At 38.8% G+C, this 14000-nt stretch overlaps 1 protein-coding gene across 2 annotated transcripts in view; it reads right to left on the bottom strand.

The window, feature by feature from the left end:
- The window catches only part of LOC128632970 (inactive ubiquitin carboxyl-terminal hydrolase 53), a 49889-nt gene that overhangs the window by 1699 nt on the left and 34190 nt on the right, over nucleotides 1–14000 (bottom strand). For both annotated transcript variants that reach the window (XM_053681326.1, XM_053681327.1), the window contains 4 exons: nucleotides 12147–12870; nucleotides 9689–9756; nucleotides 909–945; nucleotides 2–702 (listed from right to left, as the gene is read on the bottom strand). In XM_053681326.1, coding sequence (XP_053537301.1) covers nucleotides 2–702; nucleotides 909–945; nucleotides 9689–9756; nucleotides 12147–12870 — 1530 coding nt within the window. The remainder of the gene's footprint in view (nucleotide 1; nucleotides 703–908; nucleotides 946–9688; nucleotides 9757–12146; nucleotides 12871–14000) is intronic.

Raw genomic sequence — 14000 nt, 5'->3', positions numbered from 1 at the left:
CCTGTTTCTTTCTTGGTTCTGGACAGATCTGGCATCTTTACGTCTGCGAGAGCTGGGGATGCAGTTTCCCCATGATCGCTCTCACTAGATGATGTGTGCTCTCCTGTTTTAGAATCTGCCGCAGATATTTTCTTATGGTACTTGGCCCGGTAAGTGTCTGTCATGCAGCTATCAACAGAAAAGTAGGTGGTGGGGATTGCATACTCTCTCGTGGCAGTGGATTCGACGCAAAAATCAGGGATGCTGGGACACTTGTCCTCACTCTCACTGGCAGACAGATCGTTCCTGTCCTGGTCGGACGAGCCGGATTTAGAGCTGCTGTCTGATGAGGAGGGCATGTTTGGCTCAGAGTTCTCGAAACATATCTCCGAGCTCATCTTCGACAAAGCTGCTCCTTTATAGGCTGGGGATTTGGGTCTCATGTGAGCAGAGTTTGGAATTAGAACTCTCGTGTTTTCAGATCTCAGCACTTTGGGTTTGGGGGGTAATGGTGGAACTGAGGTGCGAGAAAGACTCTGGGATGGTTTGTGATGAACAAGCGGAGGCACATCAGTGCGAAATAAAGAATCCTCTTGCTCTGATACAGGACCGGCCAAATCATCAGAGCTGTTCCACTCGGAGCTGCTTGTTTTGCTTAATAACCCAGTCCCAGTACTACCATTCACTCCGTCAGTTCTGTCCATGTGACCTCTTCTGTTCTGTCTATTACATAAAGAAAATATCATTTAATCATGCCATTTAATTTAACAATGATTTTTGTGTTTGATTTAAGACATTGACAAGATATACAATGAAATTAAATGAATTAATACGACTTTCCAGAAACAGAACAAAACAACCTGAAATGTTGAAAAGTGCCCAATGTGTTTCAGAGACAAAACATTTTTAAACCTTCACCAATGCTTTACCTGGGAATATGTTCGTAAGTTTTCCCTCGCAATTCACCTATAAAGAGAAAACGAGAAAACAAATTAGACTCGTATTACTTTATTAAAATTGTTTAAGACATACTTTTCTACTGGATATCAAATCAGTTTTGAGCTGCTCATCAATTTTGTATTATATCTGCACAAAAAGATGCAGTATGTCTTTACAGAGTTGGTATGAACAGTTTTAAATTAATTCAGCTAAATATGGATTTGCACAATGACAAAGAAATGAGAACAATGAATATTTGGTAGTGTAAAAGCACTGGCTGCTTCCCAGTCTAAGCTAGCCTCTTAGTCGTCAAGAAATAAAATAAATAAATGAAAAATCCATGGAGTAAACACAGCAAACAGCAAGTAAACAATGAATAACAGAGGAAATAATGTCATCAGGTCACTAGTAGATAAGATTTTTTAGCAAATCTAAATTGCCTCAAAAGACCAGCATTTCTCCTCCTAGGAGATACATCATCTAAGAGAGGAAAAGGAAAATGTGAAAGCAAAATAAAACCACCAGGGGGCGCTCAGGATCCAGACAAAGCGCTGCTGGGAAGAGAACACACTGCAGATACATACTTTGGTTAATGTGCAAACTTACTAAACATTTTAAACGGTATCCAAATGCCTAATAAACTCTAGCCGGATTAAAGTACAAATCATTTAAAAGTTTAAACCTGAAATTATTTTATTTAAATGTGGAAACTATATTGTCATTGTAATATTTCTACTCATCAGCACAGTGGAGTTTTTTCTGCTTAATGCTGCACAAAGAAAGTACAAAAATGAGCATTCTGCAGATATGCCTGAGGAAAATAAAAGCACACAAAAAAAAAAATTGGGGGGGGGGGGAGCCCTGCATGGTCAGGATATAGCAGCATTTAAGCAGGATGGTGCAATTTCTCTCCTGAGATACAGCCCGCAAACCCAGAGACCTGAAACTGCACTACCCTGCGTGACAGAGATGTGATGCGTCAGCACACAGCTTTCTCCCTCCTTCTGTTATTTTCTCAGAGCATTAGCAGCCACATCCATAATTATGACCGAACTTTAGACCTTGATTTGGGTTTCTCTTTTACCCTCTTCTTCCAAGCCGATCATGTTTAAGCTGCTAAGCCCCGTGTAAAGGATCTTTGTTTGAAGGCCACAACTTAAAGTGATGGAAGCAGATATAATGCTATTAACAGAGAGCAAAACAGAAGACTTTGCACTTGTTCGGGTGAAGATTTACACAAACCATTTGTGGGTTGTTGCTGTTTGAAGGCTCACTGTATAGCTCACGTACTTCCTGCATGTTTTACTTGCTGGTCAAATAAAGCTGTTGCACTGCAGTCATACCCATACAGAAGTATAAATGTGAAATATGATCAGAGTGTTATTAATCACAGAACAGGCAACTAGAGCCGCAACAACTAATTGATAAAATCGATAATAATCGATTAAGAAAATTGTTGTTCTTGATGAATCTCATGATTGATTAGTTGGTCTGCGCGCCACGGGGCATGTTTACTTATTAAGTTATCTCTGTTCCAAAAACACACAACGGAAAGCAAATACTAAAGTTTTGTCCCAAATGACGTACTACACACTTACACTATGCACTATATACTCTACCGTCTAGTGTGTAAATTTTTAGAAAGGTAGTATCATCTTAAATGGAACACAAGCAGGTTTTTTTTTTTTAAAAACTGTATACCATACGTATAAGCCTTTTCCAGTCAATGGTGCATGACGTCAAACACACGTAATGCGATGCCGCTAGTTTTAACAGAATACCCAGAGACAATGAAAATAAATTTCTTGTTTACTGTTTACATCAACATTACCTTTTATACCCAACATGACCTCAGTCACCATCAGATGGAAGCGTAAGGCAGGGGCACATTTTAAATTAAACACTGTAACCTGTAAACTTTACAAAGCTGAGTTTGTGTAGCATGGAAGCTCGACAGTGGTGCACGAGCACAAACATGTCTATATGTTTATATATAAAATGCTCCACTGTTCAAAGGCTTTGGGAAAATGGTGCAAGTTTCTTAAAAGATTTAGTTTAATTTAAGTTTAGTCATTATATGGTGCATTTGCATGCATGCAGTGTAAATTTTGTCGTTTATTATAACGGAAGTGATGTATTAGTAACAAGGCCGCGTTGCTCCTCACTCGCAGTGTAGATGCGGTGATAAACAGTGCGAGTGCAAGCGAGATCTGTAATGTCTAATTAAAACAGTATGATCAAACTAAACACAAGTAAAATAATATGTCTAAAGGCAGTTACTAACAGAAACCACAAGGTGCAGTGAAAGTGAGATTTTATTATTAATTTATGAGTGTAGTTTAATTATTGTTGTTTATTTGTGCATCGCTTAAAATAATGCATAAATACTTATACATAAAATAGACCTTTTACACACACACACACACACACACACACACACACACACACACACTTGAACAGTTGTGTTAATGTAAAGGTTTATAATTTTTATATAAGAGTGTTTATATTTGTAACACTCATTTTGTGGATTTTTCAACTATTTTGTATTACAAAAATGCGATGCGATTAATCGAATTAGGCAAAAAATAAATAAATAACTGACCGATTGATCGATTATGAAAATAATCGTTAGCTGCAGCCCTACAGTCATCACTGCACTTAGGAATATTTCTACAGAATCTGAGGGCTTAGCTTTTAATTTTCTGGGAAGGCCAAATGTTCCAACTAGAAAGCATATGACCAGCCTGCTCATGATTGATTTAGTAAGGAATAAAACACAATGGGCCATGCTGCTATAGGAAAATAATCCACTTTGGGGTGGTATTCCATTGTGGATTATTTTCCTACAACAGCATGGCCTCAATATTCTCACAGCAATTACCATTTTCAAATGTATTAATAAACATATCATTTTTTAAAATACACTATATAGCAAAAAATATGTAGACATCTAACCATCACACCCATATGTTCTTGTTAAAAACCCCATTCCAGATCTGTGCTGTTATAATAACCTCCACTCTTCTGGGAAGACTTTCCACTAGATTTTGGAGCGTGGCTGTGGGGATTTGTTCATTCACCCACAAGCGCATTAGTGAGGTTGAGGACACCTGGGGCTCACTTGGCATTCCAGTTCATCCCAAATGTTGGGATTGAAATCAGGGTTCTGTGCAGGTCACTTGAGTTCTTCCACTCCAACCTTGACAACCCACTGCATCATGGAGCTCGCTTTGTGCACAGGGGCACTGTGATGCTCTTTGTTTCAGCAAAGGGAAACTTTAATGCTACAGCATACAAACATCCTAAACAATTCTGTCTTACTAACTTTGTGGCAACAGTTTGGGGAAGACCCACATTTACAGTACAGTAGGTGGTCAGGTGTGGTCAACCTTTGGCCACAAAGTGTAGTGGAATGTTGTGGAACCTCCAGGAGAGAAGTTAGGTCCTGTGATCACTTACGTTACATAAGCTGTAAACTGTCACTCCTTCACATGCCTCTTTTTTTCCCCTCTTTCTTGAAATAAATAAGACTAAAACACACATGCTTCCTAGAAACCACGAGATGCAACGTTCTCCGTCCTGAAGACATTCTCATGAAAGAAAACTTAGTGACCTTTACAAAGCGCTGACACATGAGACTATCGACGATCATAGTTTACTTTGTTAAACTTGTTTTTTTGGGGTTTTTTCCCCCCAAACAGTTTATTATTAAACTTTAAATTAAAAATTGGATTCTGTGTAGTGCTTTCCATGCAAGTCCCTGTGAATTAGTTATTACTATTAAAACAATAATGTATATAGAATGAGCGCATTTGATATAAACCGATCATTTGATTTATAGCTGGAAACAATATCAGAACTGCTATTATAGAAAATCAACACCTTCTGACCAACTTGACGTGATAATTCAACAGCACTGCGAAATAAAAACAATCATTTTTCTAAGCAGTAAAAACAATAACCACAGTTTGAGACATGATCTCATCTACACTGCCCCTGTGAATTCTTTCGTTCATGTGTACACACCTTCACTGAACACAGCCAAGGGCACAGAACACTGCTATTCTAATCATAGTCTCACACTTGGAGAAGCATCAATTAAGGACATAAATATATCATGTGGCGAAACAGGCCTGTGGCAGTGCTCCTGGCAGTGTGGGAGCTTAAGATAGACCGGCTGGAAGGGAAGGGCTATGGGTGGTACAACTGCACCCATAAATTCTGGTCTGAACTGGGAGAGTGAGATGACTGGCAGTGCCACAACTCAGCTCACTGTCCCACACCTGTTTTGTATGTTAGCTCAGCCAAACTTAAATTCAGAACCATGAACATACAAACAAATAGCCAGATAAGGTACAAAAGTGTACATAAAGGACATTTAATACAATCGAACATATTTGCTCCTAAATAGTAAAACTGCTCTTAGCATTTTTACAATTGTGAAGATTTAATATGACAAAATGTACAGTAGCACAAGATACTGATCGTCAAAAGTGCAGAAAACATACAGTAACTGACCTCCAAACTTCAAGATATATTTGGAGGCCAAATGCTAAAACAAGTCACGTGTCACTAACAGTTTCGTCAGTAGAAATTCTGTTCCAAAAACAGCCATCACTACAAAGCTACGATGAGCAACTTGCAGTTAGATCAGATTTCTGTCAGATATATGTATCAGGTTCTACATGATACAATAATGATTTTTTTTGCACACAGTATTATTAGAAACAGCTCTCATTTTATGTTAAGATGCTATACTAAATCCAACCCAATAAAGGCTATGTCCATTTAACAGGTTGAACTTTCAGTAGTTCCTGCTGACTTGACCTTTAGCTACAGCTGGTGGGACACAAAATGCACCTCTCAGCTGGGAAAGTAGTGAGCGGAGCACTGAGCTTAAACAAATGCAGACAAAATACGGAAAATACAGGGCAGTTAGCATTTGAGAAAAGAAATCACACGAACAAGCAGCTTTCTTTTAAACACCCTCCTAAAAAGGTAAAAGATAGTGAAAACAAAGGCTACGTTCAGGCAGCCAGAACCCTTCCCACCCCTCTTTCTTATTTTTTTAAAGCATAACTGATTTCAGCAGGAAGGATATTATGCATTCTGAATGACCAAAAAACAAACATAAATGTGGTTTCAAATCTGATCAAAAACCAGTGTAATCAGATTTGCATGTGTTTGTTTTTCACAAGTGGCTTCTTGATATCAAACATTTTGTGACAAGAATGGCAGCAGAGAGGAGAAACTCAATTATATGGCATGACGCACTCTTCCGTTTTTGTGGCTATAGTCTGCATTGAAGTTAATATTTTATGCATTTCAGGACAAAAAATATACACAATATGGGGAAGAGGAATCCCATAGAATGATTCTAACTGTGTATTTCTGCACAGTAGACATGTAAATTGAGCGAAAGCTCAGAGTAAAAAAAATACTGTGGGTAATAAACTAAAAACCGATAATTAAACATTTTGAGTCAAATACTTTTTTCCCCTGTGTCATTCCTCTTTATTATTACACATAACTTCATATATAATGAGTTTTTATTTATCACGTATACATTACAGCACAGTGAAATTCTTTTTTTTCCCCCACATACCCCAGCATGTTAGGAAGTTGGGGTCAGAGCGCAGGGTCAGCCATGATACAGCGTGCCTGGAGCAGAGAGGGTTAAGGGCCTTGCTCAAGGGCCCAGCAGTGGCAGCTTGACTGTGCTGCATTTATGGACTTTAATGTTGTGAATTCTTTATATTTCCAGATTTCTTGAGTTAATACTGACGTCTGGTGAAAATTTCATGTGAACAGCCTCATTGGAAATATATTTACTGAAAACAATGTTGTCACGTTCAATACTCATTTCCTCCACTGTATTAGACAGCCTTTAAGAATGCCTTTGAGAAAAGAAGGACGTATTGAAATCATTCTCATAGCTGTATCGGGAAGCTGTCGCAAGGTTGCGATGGACTTTAAGAGGCAACAGGACAAGCACATCACACACAAAACTGTTGCAAACTTATTAACAAATTCAAAAAGACTGGAAATAGCAGAGAAGTAGACATCCACTGAAGAAGACACAACCAACGTGGTGCTGAGAAACATAGTCCCTTATTTATGGAGATTTTTGGGACAGCCTGTAGTTAAAATTCAAAACCAAACTAAAAGGATTTGACATCTTTAGCAAAAATCTTCATGTTGATGCAGCACTACTATACCAACCACTGTGGATAATAATGAGCAAATTCAGCTACACCCAAAACAAACTAATCACTTTTGTTCACTTATAATTTGTCATAAAGACTTTGGTTGAAAAAAATTAATCAGGTTCGCTACAATAACCCACTCAATATAAGTTTGATCCACACATGATAAATGTTTTATCTTCCCCTGCAGCTTTAAACACAAGATACTAACGCTCAGCAGAATGAACACACTGAACACAGTGGAACAGAATAAAATAGAAGGGAGAAACACAAACCTTACATACAAGTCAACATCAAACATGAAATAACATGCCAGAACTGCTGCACCTACAGTTGCAAACAAAATTATTCAACCCCCCATTGCAAATCAGGTTTATTGTCAAAATATACAGACTTTCAGCTGTTTGCCATGAACAAATCAAACAAAAGCAATTGAAATAGTTCAACACAACGAATGCTTCAAGTGGTTTCCCCAAATTCAACTGAAAATGCAACTTCCAATGATTTCTCCAGTTTCACAAGTATTCAACCCCCTGAATAGAATCCCTCACAACAGCACAAATATGCAAAACAGGTGTTGTCTCAAACACACCTGATGCAACTAATCAAGGGCTTCATTAGTTGTACCACGTGTGCTTGAGCTGGAACACATTAATTACCTGAACTGGCTAGTGGCAGAAAATAAATGAAATACCTGGACGGGGCAGAAAAAGGAAGCTATCAATGGCTGCAACCAGATTTCTGAGGAGGCAGGTTGTGAAAAACCCTCAAGTGACTGCAAAAGACCTGCAGCAAGACTTGGTGGCAACAGGCACTGAAGGTTCAGTGAGTGCAGTAAGGAGCATTCTAAACACAGAAGGTTTCCATGCCAGAACTCCAAGACGTACACCACTACTGACCCAAGAGCACAAGAAATGTCGGCTCAAAATCTTATAAATAAGCCATAAAAGTTTTGGGATTCTGTTCTGTGGAGCGATGAAAAAAAACTGGAACTTTTCAGCACGATGGATCAGCGGTATGTCTGGAGGAAGAAGAATGAAGAAAGAACACTTTGTCCAGAGTCAAACATGGTGGTGGCTTGGTGATGCCCTGGGGCTGCTTTGCATCCTCTGGCACTGGAAACCTGCAGCGTGTGGAAGGCAAGATGGATTCATTGAAATATCAGGAAACCCGAGGAGAAAATGTCATGCTGTCTGTGAAGAAGCTGAAGCTTGGGTGTCACTGGACCTTCCAACAGGACAATGATCACAGGCATACCTCAAATTCCACAAAGGCTTGGTTGCAGAAGTAGTCCTGGAAGATTCTATAGGACCATTACAATCACCTGACTTGAACCCCATAGAAAATCTCTGGTGGGATTTGAAGAAGGCGGTTGCAGCATGAATCCCCCAAAATATTACTGAACTGGAGGCCATTGATCATGAAGAATGGGCTCAGATTCCTCATGAACACTGCCAGAAGCTGGTGTCTGGCTATGCATCTAGTTTGCAGCAGGTCATAACAGCAAAAGGGTGCTCTACTAAGTACTAAATATGCTTGCCATGAAGGGGTTGAATAATTTTGAGACTGGAGAAATCATTACATTTTGCATTTTCAGCTGAATTTGGGGAAAGAACGATTTCAATTGCTTTTGCTTGAATTGTTAATTGCAAACAGCTGAAAGTCTGCAAATTTGACAATAAACCTGATTTGCAATGGGGGTTGAATAATTTTGATTGCAACTGTACATGCATGACATACAAGAATGACATTTATGCAGTTTGGCATTAACTGAAAAATCTTGTTATTTTCATATGATTGACTTTAATATTTATTAAATGAATGAACATCTCACAGAAGATAGAAAGAACAAATCTTTAAGGTCAGCAAACATGTCCATGGGTATAGAGGCACTCACAGGCCAGCATGAGGTCAGTTCTAAATGCTGCTCTTTCCGCTTCAATTCATCAACTCATAACTGTTATATAAACCACCTTCAACAGGACAAAAACATCTACAGCTCACTTTTTTTGTTTGCCCCTTTAACATGTCAAGTCATTTGGAGTATGATGATCGTGAAGATCAAATAAGAGCAGAGACAAAACAAAAACACTTTATATATTAAAAAAAAAAAAAAAAAAAAAAAAATCATGTGGGTTTAAATGTCACGTTCCTGACAGCCCTGCTCTTGTCATTTTCTGGCAGCGTGGGCACAGCTGGGCAGCAGCAGTCTGTTAATCCTGCATCACTCCTGCAGAGAAGCAAGAGCCACTGCCCTGGACTACGATTTGGAGAAATAAACATTTCTTTGTCTTTGTTTTACTTTCTGCTGAAACTGACGAGTACGTTGTGTTGTTGCATAATCCGTAGGAGGCTGAATGACATCTTTATTGTGAGCCATGTGCCAGGATGAACAGACAGGGCACACACTCCTGCTGCATCCCGTCCTCTCCTGCACCCTCCCTCCCTCACTTTTGCCATATAATCTCTTTCAGAATATAAAAGAACAACGAAAGAAAAGTTCGGCATAGTTGTCTGACACGGCATCCATCTTATTTTGTTCTGTTTAGCATCAAAGCACTTACCGTAAGAAAATGGAGTCTGCGAACTGTCTGCCTTTGAGTCCTCATACCTCTGTTGGTAATCTGGGTCCCTAAAAAGTACACAATTAACAGACTGAGTGACAAAACACAATTGCTAAACTCCTCATGTGGATTTGGCAGTGTATATTGCAGGTTACAGGTTTTCCCCACGCCCTGGCTTTTCAAGAACACACACACACACACACACACACACACACACACACACACACACACACACGCACACGCACACGCACACACGAAACCATTGCTTCACCATGGTGGAATGTGATCACTACCATGGCTCTTTAGCCCTTTTCTCAGAAGACAAACATTTATTATTATTATTATTATTATTATTATTATTATTATTATTATTATTATTATTATTATTAACATATATCCTGGAAGTATTTGATAACACCTTAAATTACAAGTTGGCTGCAAAAGGTTTACCAAATTTCAAAACCAAAACAGGCTGGATCTAAAACACAAAGCATTAATGCTATTGACAGTGGCATTCCACTTCTGGTACATTCCCACATGACAATACCTTAATTTTCTACTGAGACTAATAGTATGCTCTAAAGTATTAAGTAGCAAATTGTATATTTATTTTATTTAAGCTTAAATATTGTTACATTTCCAGTAAATTAACACCACAAATACAATCCCCTTCTGGGCCAATTCTATTGTTTTCGCTATACATTGAAGACATTTGGGTTTGAGATCAAAAGATGAATACGAGACAATAGACCAGAATGTCAACCTTCATATCCTCATATTTACATCTAGAGATGTTCAACAACTTACATTGCACCATTGGTGGCAGACCACCCAATTGTTAGGTGAGCAAAAGTATAGGAACGGATGGTCTTAAAGTAAATATCACTTAATATTTGGTTGCATATCCCTTGCTTGCAAAAACCATGAAAATATAGATGAAATAAAATAATAATGAAAAAGCAAGATTATCAAACATGCATCAAAAAGCACAGACAAACCTTGTCTCTGAAAATGCTCATCTTTGTTGTGATTACTAAAAACTTCTGTGTCACTTATTTCCCTTCAAGCAGTTTAAATTGAGCCTTTAATTGAGTGGGTCTTAAGGTTTTATTATTATTTTGGATCTGTGGAACACTGCCAAGCACCACATTCATTCAATTTCAATGAATGAGTCTGTAAATTACTGCAACAGCAATTCTCCTCATCGAACTCTACTGCAGGAAGGGAAAGCTTGCACAAAGCTACAGCACTTTAGCACACTCAGTAACTTGTCTGGATGGAGCCATAAAGATTACTCTAATAAAATGACAGTGTTACTCCAGCTCAGGAATGTTTAACTGAACATATAAAGACATACTGTGCATGTTTAGTGGTGGTGAGGTAGTAGCTAGATAGCACTTTGTATAAAAGTGTCAGCGTTAATAAATGTAACATAGCACTCATTAAAATTGCTAACTAATGCTGTATAACAGCGTTGCACATGATAAATTGTGAAAAAATTGGAGGAATAGCCCTTCTATTCAGCATTTCATCCAGCAACCTGCATTTGTACCTTCGTAATAAGATAAACCACTTAATACACATCTAGTCAATATGAAGATATGCCTGGGCTACAATGTTTTTAGCTGAGAAATATCAGGCACATTAAATTACCACATTACCAGAAAGCAGTTAAGCCTGACTGAAAATGCTCTAACCCACATACCAAAAATGAATGACACCATTCCTCACACCATTATAAAAACATTATTCATTATTTACAACACAGTGCAGCTATAGCTGTTAACTATTAAAAAAACAGCAGCACTTCTATACAGTGTCAAAATACATTTAGTTTAAACTAGGCATTCAAAATTAAACTGAAAATAATAAAGTAGCAATTTCTAATGTCAGAAATTTCACTGACAATTTTTGCATTTCATAACGACCCTGTTTAATACAGGCTCTGACTTGCTTGTAACGACATTTACACAGAAACCCCTCAAATCATCTGTTCAAATACTCAGTCTGTACAGGATTTCGCAACTTTTCTTTTTTTATTGTTACAGCCAAAAATGCTCGATTTTGCTGTGACTTTTTAAAAAATTAGCGATGCAACTGAGTTTTTCGTTGCTTTTTTTTTTTTTTCCCCCCCCTCAGAAAACTACTTGAATTACAGAAATTACAATTGCACGAAATTGTCTTTCACAGTGATGTTTGTTGGTAAATGAAACCTTTTAGCTGTACTCGTGTGGAACGCACATGAATCAAAGATGTGATGCGAGTCTTGGCCCAAAACTGAGGAAAATCAGTGGTAATTTTGAAAAATTGCAAGCTCCTCTGAATATTGTGGGAGTTTGCCTGATTTTGCATTCATTTCTGCAATCTGAAAATGGCAAAATCCTGGAGGGACTGGTTTGCCAGGATTCAGTTCCACCTATGCCAAAAAAGAAAAACGTAGACAGAAAGCCACTCTTACCTCAGCATGTGTACCTCAGGGACACGCCGTCGCTCTCTTGCACCTACATTCTCCACCACGGGAGAGTCCATACCAGCCGAGCCATTGCTCAGCCTGTCGCTGCTCTCATATCCAGATTCCATTCGCTGGTTCTTCCAGTTTTCTTTTTTTAGTGTGAAGTGGTTAACAGTGCCTTTGGTCCTTTCTCTTTCACGGCTTTCTGATTCCAGTGAGCTCCTGCTGCCCAGTTCATGACGCTGCTCATCCTCGTAAATAGTCATCAAGTTTTTAGTTTTACCATCTTCACGCGCAGACCAGCTGGTCTCACGCTCATACAGCAGCCTCTTCGGGTCAGAGGTCTGCTGACCCAGGCTGGGGAGACGGCTCTCGTTGTTGTTGCTCAGTATGCTGTCTACATTGAGGACCTGGCGCATGGGCTTCCAAGCACGGTTAGCATGAGTGCGTAATGCTCCGTTAGGACGCCCTCTTGAGTCAAAGCTACTGTCTGTATCATAACCATTGGAGAAATCTAATCTCGAGGACAGATTGCTGGATGGAGAGTGAACTGGGATGCGAGGTTGAGAATGTGAACGTGGTGCGTGAGCTACACGCCTGTTTGTGCGGGGAGAGCGCTGTGCCCGTGTCGGGCCCACGCCCTGACTTCTATACAACCGAGACTCTGCGTTTTTAAATCCGTTCTCAGGAGGCGAGAGTGATCGCGAATAGGACCTCTCTGAGGCAGTGTCTGGGAAGAGGAAAAAAAATAAATAAATAGAGATGTAAATCATTTATTGTGCTGTTAATAATTTTCAATAACTGAATCTGAATGAGTATTTGGGCATTTTTACTAAAGTTTTAAATAACAAAACTGACTTTTCTCAATACGGCATAGTGTAAATACATCATGTGAAGAAAGAAGCTCTTTTCTATCCCACTGAAGGTGGAAGGGTGACTCTTTTTGGTCTGAACAAGGCTGAATTAATCTATAGGCTTTTCTAGATCTCTGATATAAAGGATAATACACAATGCGTTGGTGCAAGGGAAACTGTTTTTCATCTCAGGTTAAATGTACAAGGCTGGTACAAGGCGACCATTATGAAGTCTTCAGATAGAGTAATAAGAAGAAACATGTGCATATGCACGTATCTCTAAGGGTATAGACATAAAATAAATGTTAGTGTGTTAGAAGACACCAGTGGAGTAAGTTCTGCTAGTATAAGTAAAGTAAGTGCACTTATATGTCCATTTAAATCCTTCATGCTTGTATACTTGTCTGAGAAAGATTGGAAGCCATTGCAGGGGTCAATGTCAAAATAATCAGGCATGTATGCACACTCCATATAGTTCCAACAATGCATACAGACTATATAATGTCCATACACACACACGCACATGCACACACACACTATTTGTGTAAAAGTTGTTAACGATGATCATTGCACTCCCATTCAAGCTCATCTCAGTGAAGCAGATAGGACAGAAGCACAGGAGTAAATGTACTGCAGTGACAGTTATGTGATATGATAGAAGAGTTAATATTGCCTGGGACGCTGTATCAATCACTGGACAGAAAACTGCAGGGCTTTTACTCTGACTACATTAGCCATTTAGTTACATTTTGCTGACAATGCTGGATAAAGGCTTTAAATCATGCTATAGCCACTTTTAGATGCGTGTGTGTCTGGGTAGGTGGGCACAAACTTGTATATGATTAGATTTAATACTAAAGAATATTACATTAAAGATTTAAGTCAAGGCTTGAAAAGTGTTGACTCTCAAAACAGCACAAAAGCCCCTTGCATAATTATCACTGATTGAGGAGAGGATGTGTGGTCAGAATTAGAGCTGCACCGATTTAAAGGCAATTTTTCACGT

Source organism: Ictalurus punctatus, chromosome 7 (assembly GCF_001660625.3).
Source record: "Ictalurus punctatus breed USDA103 chromosome 7, Coco_2.0, whole genome shotgun sequence".
In the NCBI taxonomy this organism is placed as follows: domain Eukaryota; kingdom Metazoa; phylum Chordata; class Actinopteri; order Siluriformes; family Ictaluridae; genus Ictalurus; species Ictalurus punctatus.
Note: the sequence above shows the minus strand (reverse complement) of the source record. Positions and strands in the feature narration are given on the sequence as shown.